The sequence below is a fragment of the Sabethes cyaneus genome, chromosome 3 (assembly GCF_943734655.1).
Source record: "Sabethes cyaneus chromosome 3, idSabCyanKW18_F2, whole genome shotgun sequence".
In the NCBI taxonomy this organism is placed as follows: domain Eukaryota; kingdom Metazoa; phylum Arthropoda; class Insecta; order Diptera; family Culicidae; genus Sabethes; species Sabethes cyaneus.
The window spans coordinates 4,519,083-4,544,853 of NC_071355.1; the positions used below are offsets into that span (position 1 = coordinate 4,519,083).

At 44.0% G+C, this 25,771-nt stretch overlaps 1 protein-coding gene and 1 non-coding gene across 2 annotated transcripts in view; both read right to left on the reverse strand.

Annotated features, from left to right (window-relative positions):
* Nucleotides 1-5,867: 5,867 nt before the first annotated feature.
* Trnad-guc (transfer RNA aspartic acid (anticodon GUC)) lies at nucleotides 5,868-5,939 on the reverse strand. Its single transcript has one exon. It is a non-coding gene; the product is annotated as a tRNA-Asp (tRNA).
* Nucleotides 5,940-6,100: 161 nt separating this feature from the next.
* Nucleotides 6,101-25,771, reverse strand: part of LOC128744549 (vitellogenin-4) — a 29,189-nt gene continuing 9,518 nt past the window's right edge. Inside the window, exons 3-10 of the mRNA XM_053841630.1 lie at nucleotides 22,841-24,014; nucleotides 22,388-22,781; nucleotides 22,055-22,274; nucleotides 10,601-10,829; nucleotides 9,565-10,538; nucleotides 6,986-7,297; nucleotides 6,679-6,919; nucleotides 6,101-6,611 (exon numbers count right to left, since the gene is read on the reverse strand). Coding sequence (XP_053697605.1) covers nucleotides 6,145-6,611; nucleotides 6,679-6,919; nucleotides 6,986-7,297; nucleotides 9,565-10,538; nucleotides 10,601-10,829; nucleotides 22,055-22,274; nucleotides 22,388-22,781; nucleotides 22,841-24,014 — 4,011 coding nt within the window. The 3' untranslated portion in view covers nucleotides 6,101-6,144. The remainder of the gene's footprint in view (nucleotides 6,612-6,678; nucleotides 6,920-6,985; nucleotides 7,298-9,564; nucleotides 10,539-10,600; nucleotides 10,830-22,054; nucleotides 22,275-22,387; nucleotides 22,782-22,840; nucleotides 24,015-25,771) is intronic.

Sequence of the window (25,771 nt, forward strand, 5' to 3'; positions counted from 1 at the left end):
GAGCATCCCTGGGCGATCAGCCTTGCTTGGTTTTCTTATACACCCACCTACATTTAACAAGCTTACGATTCTCGGGCAGATCTACTATCTCCCAAGTGTTATACTCCATCAACGAATAAAGGTGCTCGTCCATTGTCGCCATCCCGTACCCATTGTACTATAAGCCTCGTTGAACATTTCCAGTACTCGAGACAGACCACTCACGTCCGTTTCTAATGCTGTGCAAATATAGTAGGAGCAAATCACGAATTCGACGCTTTTGATTACCTGTGAGGGTGTACGACTGGCGTCTCCGAGTCGCAACATTGCTTACAGGTGCAGCGTTGTTAAAGTGATTTTCATAGCTGCTTTCTCCGTTTAGCAGTAGCTCTTCGGGTTGAACCCGGTTGGAAGCCCGCTCTTGCACTTCAACTTCCAGCTGCCGGCCGCTTGCTCTTCTCCCCATTCCAGGGCCAGCTCCAGTCGGGGGCCATCCTCGGGCGATCACATGCCAATAACTCTTGATGATCGTAACTCCATAATGGGTGTATCTTCATTTCCCCGAAGATAGTAGGGAGGCTGGGCTGTGCTTAAAGCGGCACTACTTGCTTTGACGGAGCTGGTTCCGGATACTGTGGTATTTTATAGAAATTGGACAGGACCCACTGTCCAGTTTTCCAGTTTCACCACATCCTAAGCAAGCTCCTGGGTGGACAAACCGGTAAGGCCTAAGCGTGGGATGTGGTTCCCATTTCCCTACCTTAATTTTTTACGAGTAGGGAAATTCGCTGAGCACCTAGGAAGATACGGTGCTATCAGACACCTGAGAAGACAAATCAGGTAGTGTGGGGTTGGCTAATCCATGAGGCGAGAGGATCCCGACCCACTAAAACCCTACTCGAGTCTCCAACCTCAATCCTTCCTGGCACCACCTTATCGGTATTACTTCAGGGAGGAGCTATTGTGCTTAACGCACCCTCTTAGACAACTACTGGACTAATGGTAGACTGTTTACTTGCCTTTGATCGGCTCTCCAGCAGTTATGTAGCTCAGATACAATCTGGGTAGCAGCCGCATTGATCGCTCCCCAGACGTCCGAGCTGGAACCAGGGTTGCCACATGCACAGATTATTCTGTGTTTAACAGATATTTGAAAGAAATCGCTTGTACAGAATCTGTATGCATAGAATACAGATTTTCGCCAAATTACACACATTAAACAGATTTTTGAGCACTCTCATGTAGTGAAAGAGACGGAAATAGTCGACAAAATGACTCTCTATCTCTTTCACTCTCATTGTTTTGCATTGGCAGATTTTTGCACAGATATTTTTCCTCGCCGTACAGATTGTCAGATTTTTCCAACAAAAAAACAGAACTATATGTGGCATCCCTGGCTGGAACACATCCTTTGGACTTAACTATCCGGAGTAGTGTCCTGTCCGCTCACTACCACCATGTTGCTTCTCGCGACTACGAAACGAGGGCATAGGAAGAAAGCATGTTCTGCAGTTTCCTCTACAGCAGAGGTTGGGCGTGGGTTCGCGGGCTTTCAAAGTCCAAATGTGCATGGTGAGGGAAGAAACGTGGAAGTACGTTTCTCCTGGTACAGCTTCTGATCCGGTCACCACGGAATGGACCGAAGGTGACAAGAAGGCCAGAGCAACGATTGCGTTACTGGTAGAAGATGGCCAGCACAGTCTCATCATGATGAAAACGACGACGAAAACTACGTGGGAGGCGCTGAAAACGCATCATCACAAAGCCACCCTGACGGGGAAAGTTGCGTTGCTAAAGGAGAAATGTAACACGAACTTCCGGGAAGGCCAAAACATGGAGGAATTCATTTACGGGATGGAGGAGCTCTATTCTCGTCTAGAAAATGCGGGGGGAAAGCTCTCGGAATACATGCAAGTCGCCATGATTCTACGCAGTATCCCGAAGGCCTTCGACGCCCTCACCACCGCGCTGGAGAGCCGGTCGGATGCGGACCTCAAGATGGAGCTGGTTAGGACGAAACTAATCGACGAAAACGAGCAGCTGTTCGACGGAAAATCTTCGGAGGAGCGATTGTTGAAGGCGGAATATGGATCGAAGCTTGCCGTTGCCGGTACTGCTGTGTATTTCTTTTGCCAAAAACCAGGTCACAAAAAGCGTTACTGCAAGGAGTTTCTGGCGCAAAAGAACGGCGGAGGAAGTGGCGAGAAAAAGAAGAAACAGGAACAAAAAGTGAAACAAGTGCGCGAAAACGACTCAATGTCATTCACGTTTATGGTGCGGCAAAATATGAATGCAAATCGATCTCGAACGTGGCTGATCGACTCAGGGGCGACGTCACATATGTGCAATGACAGTAGTACGTTTTTCCGAATGGAGTCGGGTTCCCATGCAAGTGTAATTGTCGCGGACGGTACCGAAAATCGCATTTACGGCGCCGAAAGGAATCCGAAAGTGCTGGACGAGATAAAGCGAAAAGGTTTGGCTACAGGTATGAAGGTGGCGAATTGTGGCATTCGCTGGACCTGCGAGTGTTGCATCCAGGGCAAAATGGCTCGCCCTTCATTTCCGAAAGTTGCCGAAAAGACCTCAACGAAAGTCCTGGACATTGTACACACGGATGTTTGCGGACCTATGGAGATGACCCCAGGGGGTTGCCGCTATTACATGTCCATGATAGCCGGTACACTTTTATCTATTTTCTGAAGTCGGATGTCGAACAACGTATCCGGGAGTACGTCAGAATGGTGGAGAACCAGTTTACCCGAAAGCCGCGGGTTATCCGCTCCGATCAAGGAGGTGAGTACACCAGCAATGTGACGTTTCTGTGCGGAAGAGGGCATCAGGGCGGAATATACAGCAGCATACTCTCCGCAAAAAATGGCATTTCTGAACGAAAAAATCGGTCCCTGGGCGACATGGACCGATGCATGCTGTTGGACGCTGGTATGCCGAAACGATTTTGGGTCGAAGCAATCAACACTGACTGTTACTTACAAAACCGCTTGCCTTCAACAGCAGTAGGATGCACACCTTTCGAGATCTGGTTCCGGAGGAAGCCCGATCAAAATCATCTTCGACTATTCGGGTGCAGTGCATATGTTTTGGTTCCAGCAGTGAACCCCAAGAAGCTGGACTAAAAAGCCATTAAAATGACATTTGTTGGCTATTCAGGAGAGTATAAGGGATCATTCAATAATGACGTCCACTGCTTATGGGGGGGAGGGGGTGTCAATTTTGTGACAGGTTGTGACAGAGGGGGGGGGGAGGGGGTCTAAAAAAGCAGAAATTTGGTGGACGTCACATTTGAATCGTCCCTAAGGACTACAGGATGCTCAACCTTGCCACCGGTCAGATCGTGATAAGCCGAGATGTTAGGTTCTTGGAGATCGAAAACGAGTCGATCGGTGACGAGACGCACTGGCAGGATGCAGCTGAACAATCAACGCCAGCCGAAAGTGAAATGGAATTGACACTACCCGAGCCTCCGAAAGTGACAATTGAACAAAATGTATTGGAAAATGATTCCGAGGACGAGGAATTCCTTATATGAGATGACGACGACGTTGCTTGGTTGCAAAGATTTCAACTCGACGGTGACGATGCTCATAGCGCTTCGGAACATTATAACCAACTGGATCCAGTGGTAGAAGAAGAAGCAGAAATACCACAGCATCTGCGACGTTTTCAGAGTACCATCGCTGGAATGCCACCGGTCAGATATATAGAAGAAGCCAACATGGTGCAGCATAGCCCAATCGAACCCAAAACTTTTCATGAAGCTGATGGGATATTATCAATCGAAGGCGGATCCTTGCCTCTACATCAAGGAGGAAACGGACAGGTACACTTTTATACTCATCTACGTCGATGACGTCATTGTTATCTGTGCTACGGAGAATGAATTCGATGAGGTTGTTCGAAGCCTGAGCAGTAAATTCAAGATCACTGTTATGGGTGATTTATCCTTCTTTCTCGGCATCCAAATTCGAGCAGTAAATGGACAGTACCGCATCAACCAGAAGGTCTACCTAAATCGTGTCCTGGAGCGGTTCAAAATGCAGGATGCGAAAGCGTCGACAATCCCGATGGATCCCGGCTTTCTCAGATAAACGGAGGAGAAGACCAGACGACTTCAAAATGCAGAGCAATATCAGAGTCTCATAGGGGCTTTGTTATATGCAGCCGTGATCTCAAGGCCGGCTATATCGATTGCTACTTCGATTATGGGCCGGCGAGTGACAGCACCGACGGAAGCAGACTGGAGCGAAACCATGCGGGGGACACGGAGGTATGTCTGGGCAACGATGGCAGGAAACTCGAATGCTACATAGACGCCGACTGGGCAAGCGACGTCAGCGACCGGAAGTCTAATTCGGGTTATCTCTTCAATATCGGCGGCGGCATTATTGGATGGAGTTGTCATAAGCAAAAGTGTGCGGCGCTCTCCAGTACCGAGGCCGTGTACGTCGCACTAGCAGAGTGCCTACAGCAGGTACAATGGCTCAGGAAGTTGATGCTATACGTCGGGGAAGCACTGGATTTTCCGATCTTAGTTCAGGAGGATAATCAAAGCTGCATCGCGTTGATCATGGGTGACCGTGCGAAGAAGCGAACCAAACACATCGATACGAAGTGCAGCTATATTAAGGAGATGGTTCGAGAAGGTATTGTCCGTCTCCAGTACTGTCCGATGGAGCATATGCAAGCTGACCTGCTCACCAAACCCCTACAAGCAATCAAGCTTCGACAACACCGGGAAGCGATTGGCCTTCGACAATTGAGGCGTTGAGGAAGAGTGTTGAACCCCTCGGTTCTTGAAGCAACGCTTCATTTCTAACTGCCCATCTGGCAACAATTCTCTTTAGACATTATAACTTCCGCTGTAACGAATCACTGAATATATTCTCATTCTTTCTTGTACTAAGCTAGTAATCACGCGTGTTTGTTTTTACTACGTCACTGAGCCCCCGTTTCCAGTCCTTTTAGGTTAACCTTCAACACGTTCATCGATTCAAATGTTCATTTTTTCGTGAATTCTCCAACCACTGCTCTACATCCACGCATTCCGGACACGCGGGGACTCCGCATGCCCGAACTTGTGGTGCTACTGTCTTAAATAACCATGCCCTGATAGAATCTGTTTACCTGTTAAGTTGGTAGGATTGTCAGTGTTCACTACCATAGTCTTAGTTTTTGCTACATTGTCTGTGTTGTCTCTTGTCTAAATCCCTGGCACGTGTAAGTGATGTTGCTTATCGACCGATTCCCTTTTGACCCTTCATACAAGAGTTGGGAAGCATGACCAATCGTTGAATATGTACACCTTTTTTGACATTGTTCTACTAAGGCAGGTGGTAGTACAATATATTCATATTCATATTCATATTCATTGACTGTGAGATCTCTTGCCTAGGAGCTCCTAGAGAGGTCGACTATCTTGCTCTGGGCATTGTGCGAGCAAGACAAAGTCGTCAGCTAGGTCAAGATCACTTAGTTACTCCAACATTAGACGTTTCAAACTCGAAAGATTTGTTCGAAATTCTTAATCCATCAATAAAGCTGTACTGTACGGCCAGTCAGAAATTCTTCGAGAATGTCTGAAGCAGCTCGAGTTGGGTAACTCTGGCAATTACTTTCGCAATGCGGATTACAAGGTCAAAACACGCATCGTGATTCATTGCTACCAGCGGGATAAGGCGAAAATAAACAGATTTAGAGATCGCTATCGTTTAAACCACCAGAAATGATTTAAACTGCTGATCGTGTTTTTACGTTAAACTTAACTTCCGCCAACATGCCGAATTAATATTTCATAAGAAAGGCCTTGACAGTGAAACAATACTGAAGTGGGAATTCGGAAACAAAAACAAAAAAGAACTATCATCCTTCTCCCCGACGGGGAATTGAACCCCGGTCTCCCGCGTGACAGGCGGGGATACTGACCACTATACTATCGAGGAATCGATTGATAACATTCAACAGAGATAGGGAGATTATCACCAATTTTAAAGATGAGAATTTTTCAGAATGAAATTCCATAAAATAATCAAATTCAGAAGATAATAGAAAGAATAGTTACGTTTATTCACTTTGCAAGCACATGTGTGCTTTTGTGCTTTTATTTATTTTAGAGAGCATGTTTGCCATTACACCTGGCCACCCCGCCTAGGGTCGGCTACTGCACAGTCCACACATTCGTCCCTTGTGCACCGTGGGCAGCAGAATGCTGACGATCGATTTCCGGTCGTACTGCACCACGGCTCCGTTTAGTTCGTTCTCCACGATCAGCACGTCCTCATCGTTCAGATAAACCCTGAAGTCGTAGATTTCCTCATCGGCCGGGAACTGGTACACGACGTTTTTCAGATTGGTCAACGATTCATCGTTGACGTTCAGAATCGGATCCGATTCCTGCTGGCCGGTCGTCTCGTACACGACGTAGTTACCGCCGGTGTAGATCTGGATACCCTTGCCATTGTCCAGCATAAACACGGCAAGCTTGGGAATATCGGAACAATCCGCCGCCAGTAAAAATGAATCGTTCAAACGATGCTCTTGCCTGACTTCCGGCGTTAGCTGAATGATATGATCGTGGAACGTGGTTAGCTTTTGGTTGACCAAACTGCATATGCCTAAAAAAACAAATTTTGTTGTTAATTCAGTGATAGGAAAAACTCCCATTTAGGCCCCCCCCCTTACTGGTTAAACCATAATCCATGCTGCTTTTCTTCGGATGATTGAGTTTTTCGTTGTAATGGTAGCGCGTTGGAATCCAAATGGTTCCACCATTGATGGTGATGTCCGTATCGCTGCTCCACCGAGTGGTTTTGATTTTCACGTCCAAGTGGTCGGTGATGTTCAGCGTTTGAACCCGTCGTGGCACTACTGCCGAGGCCAGATGATCCAGCCGATGAAGTAATTCTACAATCCAGTTTGGGAGCTGGAACGAAATGACATCGTTATTGTAAAAGAAAAATAACCAATGTAAGGAAAGACAGGTTGAAACCTTTTCGAACTTGAAGCCAACATCCAAGCCGGAAACTGTCGTTAGCGGAGCGAACGTCTCGGCGCTGCAATTCCCGGAAAACGGTGGCGGTGACAGCCGAAGGATCTCCTTCGGGCAGTTTGGATCTCCCGTGTCCAGAATGCTGTAGAAATCGTGCACATACTTCGGCAGATGGTAGGAAATGTTGAACGTAATTTGGGGCACCTCCGGACAACGCTTCGGAACTCGGGTGTCGTTAAAGGCAACGTGACCGGTCAAGCTAAAAGGACGTTTGAGAAACACCAGCGGTTCGTAGTCGGCAAACAGGCAGAGCTGAAAGATGACTTTCTCGTTATTGAAAAAAAAATCCTTTTTGTTGGTCATAACAGTTTCATAACATTTCCCCTAATGCTAAAATAATAAAAATTCCAATTAAAAGTTGATTTCATTAATTCCGTTCCCCTCCCGTCTCATTGTTGTTGCGGTTCAGCATTGCTATTCCGCACCTGACCACGATTTCGATTGCGTGCCGTCCGCCAACTGCGATGTCCTTGTGTCGAGTTTGCTGTTGACTGCGTTGCCATGGTGGCGACCGAAGGTTTTCCGCCTCAACTTTTCGACATTCGACCTCAGCAGCGGACGCAGCAGGCTTTTGTTTGGAAATTCCTTCGGTAGTGAAAAATTTTCTCTCGACTTTCGGAACTGGCAGGTGCAGAAATTTTCGTGCTCCGTTAATTTGCAACCAAATTGAAGAGTGTTCCGTCCGAATTCTTCAGAAAATGACAACGGTAAGTACCCGCTTTTTGGTATGATAATCGAGAAAAATGAGATTATCGATTTTTTTCCCGAAAAAAAAGTTGGACCAGAAGCGTGAAGCATTCCGTAAGTATCTGGAATCTGCCGGAGCCATCGATTGCCTCTCGAAAGCTCTCATCAAGCTCTACCAGGAGGAGCAGAAGCCGGAGGATGCGTGCAAGTTTATTCGACAAATCATGTGCGAAGCATGTCCTACCGACGAGCAGGTGACGGAAATGCTACAGGATTTGGAGGGTGCCAAGCAAAAAATATGCTGTCTAGAGAGGGAGATCACCTCCCTGAAGGGTGAAATCCGTCGGTCACCGAGCGAGATCGACCTGCTCCTAACGGAGGGCTTCCGAAAATTGGCCGAAGACGAAGATTGTCATTCACTTTTGAAAAAACACCTTACCGAGGAAATTTTCGAGGACCTCAAAACTAAGAAAACTGCGCTCAAATCGACGCTGCTAGACTGCATTCAGTCGGGGCTAGAGAATCACGATTCGGGGGTTGGTGTGTACGCGGCTGATGCCGAATGCTACGGTCTGTTCGGTGCTCTTTTCAACCCGGTCATAGAGGACTATCACGGCGGTTTCACAGCCGAGTCACAGCACCCGGCCAGCGACTGGGGCGATGCTACAATCTTTGAGAATTTGGATCCCGACGGTGAATACATCGTTTCGACTCGAGTCCGATGTGGCCGTTCCATCGAGGGCTTTCCGTTTAATCCTTGTCTAAAAATGGCACACTACGAGGAAATTATGGAACGTGTGAAGACGGTACTGGAGGGAATGGAAGCGGAAGATTTGAAGGGGGAGTTCCATCCGCTGGAGAGCATGACCAAGGAGCTACAGCAACAGCTGATCGATGAGCACTACCTGTTCAAGGAGGGCGACCGGTTTTTGCAATCGGCCAACGCGTGTCGCTTTTGGCCCATCGGGAGAGCGATTTTCCTCAACGAAGCGAAAACTTTTGTGGTCTGGGTAAACGAAGAGGACCACCTGAGGATCATTTCGATGGACGCCGGAGGCGATCTGGGTTAGTGTAACTTTTTTTTTTTGGGAACTTTAACAATTGTTCCATTCTACCCACTTGTTTCGCAGGAGCCATCTATCAGCGGTTGATTAAGGCGGTGGAACTCATGGGTAAGGACATTGCGTTCACCCGCGACGACCGGTTCGGATACCTAACGTTCTGTCCTTCAAACCTGGGCACAACCATACGTGCCTCGGTGCATATCAAATTACCTAATTTGGGTTCTAACAAAAAGCTTCTGTGTGAAACGACCGCCAAGTATAGCCTGCAGGTTCGTGGCACTCGTGGCGAGCACACCGAGTCGGAGCAAGGTGTATTTGACATTTCCAACAAACGTCGGCTTGGTCTGACGGAGTTCGAAGCCGTCAAAGAGATGTACGACGGAATCAAAGAGCTGATTGAGCTGGAGAAGACAACCGAACCAGGTGGGGAAGGATCGGTAATGGGATCCGCCGGAGAATCAGTGAAGCAGGAAGCAGCCGAGGAATCAGCTGGCGCTGATGAATAAGTGACATCACCCGTTTTTTTTCGTTATCGCAACAGACAATATCAAACCTAAGGCAATCGGCTTAAACGCGTGAGCAATCGTTTTTTTTTTTCTCTCTTTCATCCAGTAGGAATCAAAATCAAATGTAGATTTGTTGATAGTTGCCTTTGCTGTGCGGCAATTTATCGTCGCCTCTCGATGGATGCCTCCAGAAAATAAACGAGACATTGAAAATTGATAGTAATTGGGTTTAATTGAATCGAAATGAAGCGAAAGCACTCACCTTCCAGCTGTCTCGGGTCGCTTCTTGCCGGGTGACGGAGAAAAACAATTTGGCCCCGTTGTTGCTCTTGTAGTCGGTAAACTGTGATGTGAATTCCCATTTGTGCAGCACTTTGACCTCGTCGCGGCTGCCTTCCGGTTTGGGGATGGTGTGGGCCAGAATCAGATTGACGCGGTAAACCTCGTTCATCTGCACGTTCGGCTGCCGGGAGTAGTTTTCGACGTCCCACTTGAGCGTCCCCTGGAGGCGAGTTTTCTGTTTGTTCGAAATCAGCAGGGTCAGATGCTTATCCCTTCCGATGTGGATTGTGTTGAGCTGAATGAGATTAATAATCCGTAGCACGTGGTTCACCAGGGAGAACGGTGCTTTGGTAAGCACCTTTGCGTTGTCCAAAACGTCCGTTTCTAGCATAAACATTACGTTGTCTTTGGTGTAATCTTCGTGTGCCCGAGCCATAAACTGAACGCCCAAATCCTCGAGAGTGTAATCGAACGAGGCAATCTCTTCCTCCTTCGGTTCTAGTTTTTCCCGCAGAAACGGTGAATCGGAAGGCGTATTTCGGGTTCGACTTTTCAACGAAATACCGCTGGTGAGACCGTCCGGTCGATAGAAAGCGTAACTGATCGATTTACTCGCAATATCCCACACGAGCTCGTTGTTGATGGGTATGTAAACCAGAAAGCCCTGCTCTCGAATGGTGGAATATTCGATATCTTCGATCGGATTGTAGCTACGTATTTTAACCACCGCGTAGGACGAGTAGCGCAGGTCGACCTGATTGCTCCGTGCCACCTTGTCCATCATCATCTGCTGGGTCGTGTTACCGCGGATCGTCGCCAGCATGGTGTTTTCAATTAAAATGTCGGCCGGTGTACCGATCAGCGTCGGCAGAGCGTACTTAATCATAAACGGTCGCCGCACGATCTGCATATTGATGTGACTATCGCGCAGCAGAAAGTTGATGCGGTTGATCACTTTAAAAGATAATCATTTTTTTCCAGAGAAATTATTTAGTTAGTTTTTAATTTTTACTTACGATCTCCATCCGTCAGATTGTGAAACGTGGTTTGGTTCAAATGGTAGGACAGCACGGCTTTGCCTTCGAACTGTACGATAAACTCGAAGTGCAGCGGAGTCGCACTTACGGTGGGCAACTTCATCGTTCGCAGGATGTTCGTCAGCCGTTCCAGTTTTAGGTAGCTGGAATTGAGCTTCCAGAGTCGCTGCAGTACGGCGTCGGTAAGGCCACGTGCTTTGATGTAGAGCTGTTCGAAAGAAAGTTTCGATTAATGTCCGATAAATACGGCCGTCTCCATCGCCTTCGGAAAACGGTGGGAGCGCAAGTACTTTGTAAAAAATAAATACCAAACATTCGAGGTCGATGTTTTCTAATTGATTCGTTCCACGTGCAGAAGATAAATAATGAGTAAAAAGGAACTGAGGCCGAATGTAACATTAACATTGAATGTAATATTTTATTTGATATCAAGGATTTTTGACATAGAAAGCAAATTTAACGAAAAAGCTATTGCTTCGCAAGGATAACATTTATTTCAAGTACGTTGCTAGTCAAAATTGAAACTGTCTACCTCAAGCCGAGTCGTTGACCAGTTGACCTGACTTCTCGAGCTGCTGAAGCAATAAAATTATTCACCAAAAACTAGTCAAACCAGACCCTCTTGTTCAGAATTTTGATAGGAGTCATTAGGATCGCATATATATTGAGACTTTAATTATATTGTCTTCAAATTAAATAAATTTTATGCATCTCTCAAATGAAGTATAGTAGGGTAGATGATCCATTAGTTGCGCCACTAAGCACAATATAACTTCATTTTGCTTGTTTATTGAGGTATATGCTTCAATTAATGCTTGTGGGATATAAATTTATCAAATACAAGGTATTTGTCACAAGGCAAGACAATTGCTTTCGTTGTACGAGAAGCTTTATAAAGAAAAAATGAATTTTCCGATTCAATTATTATTATATTGTACCAACAGTTGCGCTAATGTTTCCTTAGTTAAGTTTGATGTTCCTTTAATTGTGGTATTCCATATACATTGCTAGGTTGCTAAGTGAAAGAACATCGTAGCAAAACTATAGATGAGCGCCTATAGTTGTGCGCTCCAACGCGTTGGATTTTGGAAAATTGGCATTTTAGCAAATAATGCTTTAATTTTAAATGGTGTAGTCTAACTACCAATACTTCTAAAAACCTGTTTTATATAATGAATGTAATTGTTTTATCTAAAATGCTACGGTGACGAAAATATGCATTAATAATGAATAGTAGCGCAACTATTGGTACTACCACAACTATTGGATCAACTACCCTATTATAAATCAGTGCGGAAAACACGAATAGGTCAGCGGGATAAACATCAAAGCAACCCTGGTATTAATAACTCTTGGATTGAGCAAACCGAGCAAACCTGAGAAAGCATGCTTATGACAGCAAACTATTTACTTTACTAAAAGCCGAAACACATCCGTAGGGGTACGGGGGGTAAGCCCGACTCCCTAAGGGAAATGATCACGTTGTCAAATCTGAGATCAAATATTGCTAATTTTTCTTCACAGACTATTAGTGCTTTTGACCGGCTATTTTACAAAATTCAGTAAATTTTTGAAATAGCCAAAAAAATGGTGTTCATCAAGCATTGCGGGTGGAACCGGCACCCCATGGGGGTAAGAACGGCACCTAATTTTGTCAATCAATTTACTCGACAAATTAGCGTTTCCGGCGACCTGCATGTAGCTTGTCTTACCCAGTTCGAAGGGTGCCGGTCTTACCCCCACAGCACATGTTTTTTTAAGAAGGCGGTTTTCATACATTTACTATGTACTCTAATTTATTTCTACTGAAATCTTACTGTAGAATCATGATACTTAGTATATAGGTATAGATTTGTCAATAAAGCGGCTGGGGCTGATCAGCTACCCGACGAGCTGCTGAAATACGGTGGTGACGCACTGGCTAAAGCGCTGCCCTGGGTTATTGTCAAGATTTGGGAGGATGAGCTACTACCGGAGGAGTGGACGAAAGGCGTCGTGTGTCCGATATACAAAAAGGGCGACAAGTTAGATTGTTGTAATTACCGCGCAATCACATTGTTGAACGGCGCCTACAAAATACTCTCCCAAGTTTTATGTCGTCGATTATCACCATTTGCAAAGAAGTTCGTGGGGTAATATCAAGCGGGATTCATGGGTGCCCGTGCCACCACGCATCAGATTTTCGCGCTTCGGCAAGTGTTGCAGAAATGTCGCGAATACAACATGCCCACGCAACGTTTATTCATCGACTTCAAATCGGCATATGACACGATCGATCGAGATCAGCTATGGCAGATTATGTACTACTACGGATTTCCGGATAGACTAACGCGATTGGTCAACGCAACGATGGATCGAGTAATGTGTGTTGTTCGAGTATCAGGGGCAGTCTCGAGTCCCTCTGAATCTCGAAGAGGGCTACGGCAAGGTGATGGGTTTTCATGTTTGCTGTTAAACATTGGTGGGAACGGTAGAATGAAAGTCTTTCTTTAACCGTTCCCTCCGAAAATTGGAAAAAATACCGTTATAGAAACTTATTTGGTGAATATTTCAGCAGTAGCGTGAAAACTAGCACAGGGTCGAAAAACTAGGGTAGGAACGGGCAAGATGCTTACCAGGGGCAAGATGACCACCCTTCCAAAAATCGTTATATGCGCTATAAAGATATATAATTTAGTAACCGTATGCGTAAATAAACACTACATCTAACAATAATTCAAACAATTACAAAAATAAAATCATTGAACTCTTCGATAACATAAAAAATAGGTCGACGATTAAAAATACTGCATTTATTATAAGATTACGCAGTCATATAATAAGGTTTCAATCATGATTTTTAAAAATGTTCATGCAACGAATAAGTTATCGTGGCATTGATTTTAGCACCAATTATACAGATAATGTATTTACCACAAATTGCTTTTAAAAAATACATATACTTGCGGGGTAAAATGCGCACCGCTTTATAGACTAAGATTGCTACCCTGAATTGCATACCCATAACCTTAAATCAGCAACAATCGCTGCATAAAATATTTGCAACGAAATAAAAACATGAATATTCATTTGTTTTCGATAAAAATACATTGTTTAACATATTTCTGTCTGATAATGACCTCAGAGGAATACGTACATTCAATGAACAACTTTTTTATGGTTAACTAAACACTCCAAATTATTCAAATAATGTTTAAAATAGTTTATAAGCAGCTTAAATCCATAATATTTATTATATATATTACTAGCTGACCCGACAAACTTCGTATTGCCACAAATTAACCTGTGTTGTACATAAATCATGAATCTCGGATGATCTTTGTCACTATCTCGAGTTTTGCAAGCCCCCCAGTGGGCGGCGCTTCCGACGGCGGGTCACCGGCAACACTCGCGACCGGCTCGTCCTGAATGATCTAGTGTTACTATAGATAGTTTTTGTGGTCTTGTTATTGATTAATGTTTTATGGAAGAGTCTCGAATTTCTCGAGTTGGATTAGTTTTTGAGTTTCGCAAAAATTTCTGTTTTATTTGTATGAGAGTCCATATCCCCCTACCACAGGGGTGAGAGGTCTCTATCATAAAATAAATTCAAGACTCAAAAATCTCCTACATGCTAAATTTGGTTCCATTTGCTTGATTAGTACTCAAATTATAAGGAAATTTGTATTTCATTTGTATGGGAGCCCACCCTCTTAAAAGGGAAAGGGGTCGTAATACACCACAGAAAAAAAATTCTGCCATCTAAAACTCTCACATGCCAAATTTGGTTCCATTTGCTTGATTAGTTCTAAAGTTATGAGCAAATTTGTATTTCGTTTGAATGGGAGCCCCCCCCCCTCCTAAAAAGGTAAGAAGTTGTAATTCATCATGGGAAAAATGGTTGCCTCCAAATACACCCACATGCCAAATATGGTTCCATTTGCTTGATTAGTTCTCGAATTATGAGGAAATTTGTATTTCATTTGTGTAGAAGCCCCCCCTCTTGAAGTGTGGAAGGATCCTAATTCACCGTAGAAAATATTTTTGCCTCCAAAAACCTCCACATGCCGAATTTGGTTCTATTTGCTTGATTAGTTCTCGAGTTATGGGGAAATTTGTATTTCATTTGTATTGGAGCCCCCCCTCCTAATGTGGGAAGAGGTCCTAATTCATCACAGAAAAAATTCTTGCCTCCAAAAACACCTACACGCCAAATTTGGTTCCATTTGCTGGATTAGTTCTCGAGTTATGAGGAAATTTGTATTTCGTTTGTATAGGACCCCCCTCCTAAAGTGGGGAGGGGTCCCAATTCATCATTGAAAAAAAAATTGTCTCCAAAAACACACATATGCCAAATTTGGTTCAATTCGCTTGATTAGTTCTCGAGTTATGAGGAAATTTGTATTTCATTTGTACAGGCCCCCCCCCTCTTAGAGTGGGGAGGAGTCCTAACTCACCGTAGACAATTTTCCTGCCCTCGAAAACCTTCACATGCCAAATTTGGTTCCATTTGCTTGATTAGTTCTCGAGTTATGAGGAAATTTGTATGGAAGCCCCCCCTCTTAAAGGGGAGAGGAGTTACAATTCCCCTTATAAAGAGGGAGGGGTCTCAATTTACCATAGAATAAATTCTTGTCACCGAAAACACCCACATGCCAAATTTGGTTCTATTTGCTTGATTAGTTCTCGAGTTATGAGGAAATTTGTATTTCATTTGTATAGGAGCCCCCCCTCCTAAAGTGGGGAGAGGTTCTTATTCATCATAGAAAAAATTCTTGCCTCCAAAAACACCTACATGCCAAATTTGGTTCCATTTGCTGGATTAGCTCTCGAGTTATAAGGAAATTTGTATTTCGTTTGTATAGGAGCCCCCCCCCCCCCCCACTTAAAGTGGGGAGGGGTTCCAATTCATCATAGAAAAAAATTTTGTCTCCAAAAACACACACATGCCAAATTTGGTTCCATTTGCTTGATTAGTTCTCGAGTTATGAGGAAATTGGTATTTCATTTGTACAGGAGCCCCCCCTCTTAAAGTGAGGAGGGGTCCTAATTCAACATAGAAAATTTTCTTGCCCTTGAAAACTTTCACATGCCAAATTTGGTTCCATTTGCTTGATTAGTTCTCGAGTTATGAGGAAATTTGTATGGAAACCCCCCCTCTTAAAGGGGAGAGGAGTTATAATTCTCCTTATAAAGAGGGGAGGGGTCTCAAATTACCCTAGAATAAATTCTTGTCACCGAAAACACCCACATGCCAAATTTGGTTCTATTTGCTTGATTAGTTCTCGAGTTATGCAGAAATTTGTGTTTCATTTGTATGGGAGCCCCCCCTCTTAGTGGGGGGAGGGGTCTCTAACCATCACTAAAACCTTTCCTGGCCCCAAAAACCTCTACATGCAAATTTTCACGCCGATTGGTTCAGTAGTTTTTGATTCTATAAGGAACACAGGACAGACAGACAGACAGACAGACAGACAGACAGACAGACAGACAGACAGACAGACAGACAGACAGACAGACAGACAGAAATCCTTCTTTATAGGTATAGATACGTGAAATACAGTGAAGGTTTAATAGCTTTTGAAAAGGATGGCCTTCTTGCCCCGCAGGTTGGTAAAACTCCCAAAAATCGATGAATTTTTGCTCGTGAATATTTGATATGCATTATAACTTTTAGGTTATAGGAAAGACTGTAAAAAATAACCTAGCGAGGGTTTTGAGCCCTTTGGTGTAGATTTCTTCGGATATATTGATAGTGAGCTTAAAAGGTGGGCATCTTGCCCCGTGCTACCCTATATCCATTACCCTACCGATCGCATTTTTTGATCCGCTTCGATCAGTTCCGTTTAGAGCGCACTAGCAACCGGCTAACAGCTAACTAGCTAACGGTGAAGTAAAAGTTAAGTTTAGTTTCTCGTTAGTTAAATTGGTTGATTTTAGCAAGTTCGTGTGTTTTTAAGTTGTATTTTCGAAATTTACGCTCGTGATCTTTCTCTGGATAAAACAGAGGCTACGATTACACTGCTTGAAAGCATTGCTAGAAACTAGCTCATTTTAGTCGATTCCGTTTTGAAAGAGAGCTGTAAAAATTCAAGCGAAGGACACGCTATCGAAAGCGCTTTCAATATCAAGGAAAACTGCTGCCCCTTGATATATGAGCGATTTCTCAATTAACATCACAACACAGAGCAATGCAGTTTCTGTAGATTTACCGTGTTTCTGTGCATGTGGATTTCCACGCAACGGAAAGTTCTTTAAAAACTCATTGCGGATATAGTCATCCGCAATTTTCTCTATCAACTCGAGAAGCACTGATGTCAAATTCATTTATCTGAAAGCATGGTTTTCTCTTTTTTATCTGTCTTAGGTATGCCTTTAGGTACTTAGACCTACTTCCCGCCAATTCTCCGGGATATATCCCAAAGTGAAACTGGCTCGAAATATGTTAATGAGCTAGGACATTATAATGCTGTCCATTTTCTGTAAAAAACGAGTAGAATAAGATCCGGATCTGGAGCTTTCATTGTTTCAAAAGAGCTAAGAACTTCCTTGATCGAATCCTCCGTAAATAATCGGCGGGCAAGCAGAGCCGAGTCGTTTGGCACATTATGCAACGGCACATTTCAAAGCAGAGGAAAAAAGAGGAAAAGAAACAATACAAAGTATACAAATATTTCTGAACGGTCAATAGTGTTGCATAGATCCTGGGATTGTCCACTAGAATTTTTAACATTTTGCACTTGTCAACACCAAGCGAAGGCGAACCAGCCGCAGGCTGAAAAGCTCTCTAGTATAGAATTTAAAAAAAACTACAAGGTATACAGGCCTAAGGGTTGTACGAATGGGTGACGTAGGACTATATCAGATCATTAGATCAAAGACTAATGTAAACTGCATTTCTGGCATATGTATGTTTATAAGAATCTGCGAGTGCCGTTGTTTAAGTGAATGTTTAAAAGAGAAGAGCGAAATATTCAGATTCAATTCTTCATTGAATGCAATGGTGGCTTTGAAAATACGTGGACGGGGGTTCATAAGTACAACGCCTGCAGCCATTGAGACAGAAGATTTCTTTTAAAAATCACTTGCGTGTATCATAAAGGTTGAAATAGTAATGAATGACCAATATTTTTTGAAACGATGGTTCTACAATTGATGAAGGGACGGTAGGGAAAGAAATGAAATTTTTTTTTTTTTTTTTGTTGAAGGAGGGGGAAGAGCGGAAAGGAAGGGGGGGTATTGGTAGCTATGCTTGACAAGTAGTCATTTTGACTCCTACCTTTTGTCCAATGCTGGAAGGTGCATGAGTCGAACCAAGCTGTAATCTGAGATTATAACCGGATTCGAACCCACAACACCCTCCAGAGCATGTGGTTCGCTGGTACTTGTACCTTTGAACCAGCGCCTCTATGGTTCAAAGGTACAAGTACCAGCGAACCACATGCCCTGGAGGGTGTTGTGGGTTCGAATCCGGTTATAATCTCAGATTACAGCTTGGTTCGACTCATGCACCTTCCAGCATTGGACAAAAGGTAGGAGTCAAAATGACTACTTGTCAAGCATAGCTACCAATACCCCCCCTTCCTTTCCGCTCTTCCCCCTCCTTTCAATTGTAGAACCATCGTTTCAAAAAATATTAATATATATGTATGACCGCATTTCAAGGTCAAGACTAAAAACTTGAGATTAGTCTAATGAATGACCAGCCCACAGATTATTATATTGAAAATGATTATGCGTAGCTTGACATGCTTCAATAATCTTACTTTTACTCGCTTGTGACCTTTAAAAAGGCCATTGGTTACAAATAACGTTAAAACCAAAGCACGAACATCGCAAATATGACGTGCCATTCGAATGTTCTTCTCTTTTGACATGAATGGCATCAGGCACGTAAGTTAACGGCCTCGATTCACTGTCTTTTGCTCCAAGAAGGTTTTACTAGTTTACTTTCACAGTTTACCGCTTGTTACATAGCAGAAAATATGGCACATACGTAAAAATTTCTGTTTTATTTGTATGAGAGTCCTTATCCTCCTAGCACAGGGGTGAGGGGTCTCAAACCATCATAAAATAATTCATGCCTACATAAACCCCCACATGCCAAATTTGGTTCCATTTGCTTGATTAGTTGTAGATTTATGAAGAAATTCGTATTTCATTTGTATGGGAGCCCCCCCCCCTTTTAGAAGGGGTCTCAGTACACCATCAAAAAAAATCCTACTTCTAAAAACCCCACATGCCACATTTGGTTCCATTTACTTGATTAGTTCTCAAGTTTTGAAGAAATTTGTGTTTCGTTTGTATAGGAGTCCCCCCCCCCCTCTTACGCCGTCCATAAAATTGCTCTCTAGCCCCTTCCATAAAATTTCTGATCATTTTATCTTTCCAACGACATATAAATTGTTCAGTTTCGTGCAGTAGTTTAGTAGTTATTAGCATTTGAAATCTTTCATTCCAACGTTACACTTCGTTTTCACAAAGTGGTACCTAGTCCCATATAGTAAACAAAAACGTAGTCCTACGTCAAAAACACCAAGCGCGGTGCTTCGTTCCACCGCACGAGTTTGCCGGCCTAAATGCCGGCTCTGCGAACATGTTACTGATCGCTACAGTTTAAACTTGTAGTGCAGAATGGATCTCGAGGGTCGTGTCACAGCATTTCTTCAGACCGATTGGCAGTCTCTGCGTTCTCTCCACAACATAAATAATTAAATTACCGATCATGTTCCTTAATGCCGGCCTGCAGGCAAGTCCTCTTTGGTGAAATGCGCATTTTTGTCGTTTGAAATGTACATCTGTTGCTCTGCCCGCATTTCAAAGATGCACAGCAACAACGAATCCATAATGGTTTTCAAGACTATCGTTTTACAAGTGACTATCAATTCTTTTTAACATATTTTGACATATTAAAGCAGGGAGTACCCATGACGTTACGAACTACCGCGGTATCTCGATTCTTAGTTGTTTACCAAAGGTTTTTAAAAGTCTTATCCAGGATTCGCTTTACCCGAAGCTTTATCATATTATCTCGGAATGGCAGCATGGATTCGTGAAAAAACGTTCGACGATCACAAACTTGATGGCGTATGTTTCAACACTGACGAGAGCGCTTGAAAAGCGACAGCAAATCGATGCGATTTATGTTGATTTTGCTAAAACTTTTGATAGGGTGGTGCACCTGTTAATAGTAACGAAGCTAGACAGAATGGGATTTCCTGTGTGGCACACACGGTGGATATCATCATACCTTACTGGTCGGAATGCGTTTGTGCGTGTAAAGGGAGCCAGTTCCCCTCCATTTGAAATGCAATCAGGTTTGCCCCAAGGAAGCCATCTGGGTCCATTGCTATTTATTCTTTTAGTGAACGATTTGGGCTCTACAATTGTATCCCCTAAGAGTATGGGCTCTATTCTGTAAGTCACGTCGAGCAACTCGGCTCGACTCAGTCACTGTCGAGTGTCGAGTGCAAGAAGAACGGGCAGCATAGCGGTTCAATGCACGACCAAAACAAAGCTAGCTCAGGCGTCACTTGCTAACCGTTTAGTCACTAGCTTTTTGGCGGTGGACTCAGTCGAGTTACTCGACAAAATCGGGTCGCCTGTGACTTACATAATACCAAAAGTCGACTAGTCGAGCAAAGTGACACTCGACGTGACTTACAGAATAGGGCCCTATGTTTGCCGACGACCTGAAGTTCTACCGTGTAATATCTTCGAGAGTTGATTACTGTGCCTTACAATCTGACATTGATTCGTTACTAAATTGGTGCATTTAGTGATGTCCGTTAATCGTTCGATTAATTCAACTAATCGAATAATTATAAAAATATTCGAATAATTTTTAATCGAATACTGCCAGCACGAGTAGTTGAATTAATCGAATAGTTCAAAGGAAATAATATGAATGCGAATAATCCCCGAATAATGGCCGCTAATCGTTCATAATCGTTCGATTAATCGAATTAATTAAAAAAATATTCGAATATTTCTAATCGAATACCACTAGCACGAATAGTTGAATTAATCGATTAGTGCAGACAACGCTCGCCGATTAATCGGTAGTCGAATAATTGAATATTTCGGACATCACTAGGTGCATTCTGAACGGAATGGAGGTGAATGTGCAGAAATGTAATGTTATCTCATTCTGCAAAAATAGACAGATCACTTCGTTCGACTATAAGATGGAAACAGCCAGTATCACCCGGACCGACACCGTAAAAGATTTGGGCATTCTTCTGGATAGCAAACTTTGTTTTGCGCAGCAGGTCGCAGTTGCTACTGCTAAAGCTTATGCTGTACTAGGCTTTATCAAACGGAATACACAGCAGTTCCAGGGTGTCTACTGCCTAAAGTCCCTCTACTGTACGATTGTGCGCAGTATTCTTGAGTACGGCGTGCTTGTATGGGTGCCCTACCATGCAGTTCAAATCAACCGGATCGAACGAATCCAGCGTAATTTCATCCGGTGCGCTCTTCAAATGGTGCCTTGGAATGACTCAGTCCGTTTGCCTCACGGGATTGACACTTGCTATACCAACCTGTACAAAAAACGTAGCCAACATAGAACGGGCCCAAGCTGACAGCTTCATAGATGGGCTCAAGCTGACAACTGAGTCGGATGTGTGAATTGTTGAATTTTGTTAGTTTTAGTTCGATTTTAGCCAAGGTTTTAACATCACATAGCCAATGCCAGGCAGGCAATTGATTCGAAATTTGTGAAACTGTGAAAATGGTTAGTTAAATTTGTTTTGTGAAATCGTTTTGCGTTTGCCGCCTTTTCCATGTGAGCAACGAAAATATGACGTCATATCAGCCCCCTGGTTTGCCTCCCTACGAGCACCGTTGCGCCCTAATACGTAGTTTGCCAGGAATAATCCTATTGATGTGTGTTGTCGTGAGTTTAATGTTGTATCTGACTGTTTTGACTATAATGTGACACGAACTACTTTTAAACTTAGAATTAGTATATATTAGAACTGTCTGTACGATACCTTCGAAGACCAGTATTAATAAATTAAATATTGTATGTTGGGCGTGTAGATCGGATGCGAGTATTCAAACTCACTTTGCGTACTACAGGGAAGCAAACTTGGACCACTGTTCCAGCTTTTTTGTAAGTAAACTATCAGTTCGTCATCCACCTGGTTGTAGGTAATTTTATGTCGACAATGTTTGACTATCCAAACCGTTCAGACGTACTATGACTGTATGGAACTCCAATACTGGTACAGATTCGAAGAGCGGTGTATGAGTAACTTACCGTAGAAATTATATTATCGTTCTAAAGTGCGTTGAGAGTTCTTTAAAAGCCATCCGTAAAATAGAAGAATGGTTTGCTGTTGATTTTCAAGATACCATCCCTAAGACTTGAAATGTTTCTCCCCCCGTGATAAGGCAGCAAAACCTACGATGCTTATTATCTGACAAACAAAAATATTTTCATCTTACCCCTAGCTGTCCGGTGAAACGGCCGAGAGCTTCCGTATCGAACTTAACGTAGAGAACCATCGGCAGATCGGTTTTGTGGCTTCCGATCAGGATCGCTTGCAGCATCGAACCGATGTGAAACTTGCGATCTCTGTAGTCGAACAGATAGTTACCGGTGACCCAGTACTTGGACAGTGGAGCCTTGGGCAGCTGTCGCGTCATGTAGGCTAGCAGTTGTTTCCTAAAGAAATTAAATTAAAAATAAAACAAAAAATAACACATTTTTAATGGTTTTAGAATACCAGGCCAGTTGTAACTGATTAGGATAAATACTTTCAGAAAATCAGAACTTACAAATGCTGATAACACGGATAAGTGGTCTCGGAAATGCTAAGCACCGTCGTCCGATAGAAGTTGATCATATGTGGATCGTTTTCCGTTTTGATGACGCTGTACAAACCCAGCAGACGGCCCGGTGTTGGGTTGGACACGAGCAGCATCGTGAAGGCTGCCACCCGTAACTGCAGCGGGCTAGTTTTGGAGTGAAAAATCGGCCAATACGTTTCGTACACTTGATTCGGTCGCAGATGAGCCGTCGGCATGGTAGCCCACATGGCCAGAAAGCGGATGTCCGTGTTCTGTGCGTAGTCGGCTTTGATGATCGGATCCAGATACTCGGCCACGTTTTCCAGCTGTAGATTGCCAAGAGCTTCCAGGTAGAGCATCTGCTGTTCGTACTCGAAACTGTCTGTTGAAAACGAAAACATTGTTAACTATTCGCCGTCATTAATTTTTAGTCTGACTTACTCAAAAACATATCGAAGTAAATTTTGACATATTTCTCAAACAAATCGGCAGTCATTTTCCCCGCCACAAAAGTATTGTAGATCATAGTCGCATAGCTAAGGACAGCCGCATGTTTGATGTCCGGACGATCAGCACCAAAGCTAAGAAAGGCTTCACATTCTTTCACCAACTCGTACGACGGCTCGGCCATATAGAAAGGCAACGAAATCAACAACTGCACGGCGGTTGTTGGATTAACTTGCTGATTAATAATCAAATCACGAGTCAACAGGATCGTCGGTGACGTTCCGGTACGTGGAATGATTTCCAGCAAAATGTTCCTAGCGGTTTCCTGCCGGTACGAGGTTCCCAGGTCAATTTCATCGAACAGCAGCTTCAGTGTCGCCAGATCCATCGTTCCCATTAGGCGGATGATTTCCGACACCGTCTCATCGTACGGCTCCTTCAGCTTCGAGTCAATCGATTCCAAATTGTCCGCTAGGGTACTCAGTAGAGCGGCTGTTTTCTTGACTAAATTTTCCTGGGATCTAGGACTGCGACCTCCGGTCGCTTCCGCTTCTGGACTCACAAACAAAATCGAACTGAACAGTAGCGACATGCCCTCAACTACATTAAACGGATCTACGATAATAGTGTGGTGGTCATATTTTATCTGCACCTTGGTGTATAAAAACTGTGGGTAGTACGATTCGAATGTGCGCACATTAGTTCGCATGGTTCCGTCCATCTCCAGCAGCATGTACCGGTATGGTTCCACCTTCTTTAGCTTGTAGTTCGCGATTCGGGAAGTCATCGCCTGATTCTGCTTGTTTGCCATACAGATGTTCAGAGGAATGTTGCTTCTGGTCAGATAGATCGCTCCCGGGTAGATATTGCACCGTCCCATATCGTAGGTTTTGGAAATTTCAAACACGTTGGACTTATTCACCACAAAGTACTCGGTCGGGCAGGTACCGAAGATGCCCTGCTCGTCAACGACGTACGCCCCGGGACTGTCGCCGTGTGCCTGCAGAAGCGATGCCACCGCCCGTTTGATGTTGGCCGACCAGATCGGTTCGTCCGCCTTGAACAGGACACTCAGCACGGAGCTATCGTTCGCGATGGCCACCCGAAACGGTTCGAGCAGGGCGGTCACGTTGTTCTGGTGCGAGAAGCTGCCGTCGTCCAAGTCGATCTGTTGTTGTAGGAAATAGTGAAAAATGGTTGGGTTGTATTAGTATGCATCTTTTATTTCATAACCTGATTTTTGCATATGATAAAACAAATTTCAATTTCATCATTTAAAACAGGTTTGAACATTGAAAAAATGGAGTAATTTCGGACAAAAACCTACTAGCCAATTCAATGGAACAAATTTTCCTTGAATTCTACGTTTATTAAGCCTTCTACAAAGTGCTTCTAAAATGACACATATTGGCATGTTCTTCAGCTCTTTCGCGGCCTTGGCGGTTACAGTTTCTCCGTTTTGGCAACGAAATTTTTGGAGAAGATCCTCCGTTTGAAGTTCATCCAAAAATTTTCTATCTGTGGCAGCTGGGCTACGTTGGAAGGTTTAGCGGTCTTCGGTGCAACGTTTATCTTCTTCTGATTCTCCTCTTCCAGTGATCTCTTGGCATAATGAGCCGAGGTAAGGTCCTGTAAAAAGCCCACATCCTCTCCTTCGTGTGATACTTCCTAATGAAAGCGGCAACTTCGTACTGTATATCTCCCCGTTCATTGCTAACCTCAAAGGAGCAGCTTGGCAGCTGATTGTCAGTCACAGAACGACCTTCTTCAGGAACTTGGTGCGAAAGGGCTATATGTCGTCATCACTTACCTCCTTGATGGGGAACGTAAAGTACCCGGTCCCCTGCCAGTTAATACCGCCCAGCGTCATGTATGTCTGGGCATCGTTGGTATCGTTGGGTTGCTGGATCAAGCTTGTTAGACGGCTGTTAGGCCGTGACCATCGAGCAGGTAGCCCAAATATTTCATTTGCCGTTAAACGAATGTATACACTTCTCAACCCAGACGATGAAGAGGGTTGTTGCGATACAATCCTCGGTGGGCATTGATGGCGAGAAGGTCTTGGCTATGTATCTTAGTAGATTTTCACCTGGAGAAAAGCATCAGATAGGTCGATTTGGCTGAAGACGGCACAGTTGCTTAGCATGGCGAAAACGGCTTGCGGCAACGGAAGCGGGTAATTCCTGCGTGTTCGGAAGTTGTCGTTGGCCTTGGGAACGACTACGATCGGGACGCCCACTTCGAAAAATCAGTTCAAGTGAGAAGTTTGGAGCACTCCAACTTGTCCAGCTCGTCATCCACAGCGCTATACATTTGAGGCGAAATACCGGTACTGAGTTCTAGTTTGATTTTCGTTTTCGTGCACAACCCAAGTTCGCTTTAGAAAATGGCTGGAAACACCACCTTGAGGGAGTCCTAGAAGAACTGGGGACACGACACCTGGCGATAGTTGGCAGACTAGTGTGGGCCGACCACGTCGCAAGGATGCCGGACGACTGTGCAGTGAAATACGTTCTCTTCAGGAACCCTACCGGCACCAGGAATAAAGGGGCTCAACGTGCTAGATGGCTCGATGGCTCGGTTTGGTGTCGGCGCCAGAAATATTCCAGCGTACTATGGATGAATTGCTGGCCGATTGTGATGGTACTTATTGGTATTTAGACGACATTGGAGTTGAGGGGAGTACTCTTGAGGAGCGTGACGAACGGCTATCGAAGGTATAAGAGCGCATATTTCATTGCATAAAATTAATAAAGATATCATTTACCATAAATATTGTTTCTTTTACTTTGTAAATTGTTTGGTTTTAGGTCATGAACAGGTTGAATGAAAGTGGTGTGGTACTGAAACAAGAAAAATGTCGATTGTGGACAACAGAATTGGAGTTTCTGGGTTACCGGATAAATGAAAAAGGCATTCTTCCTT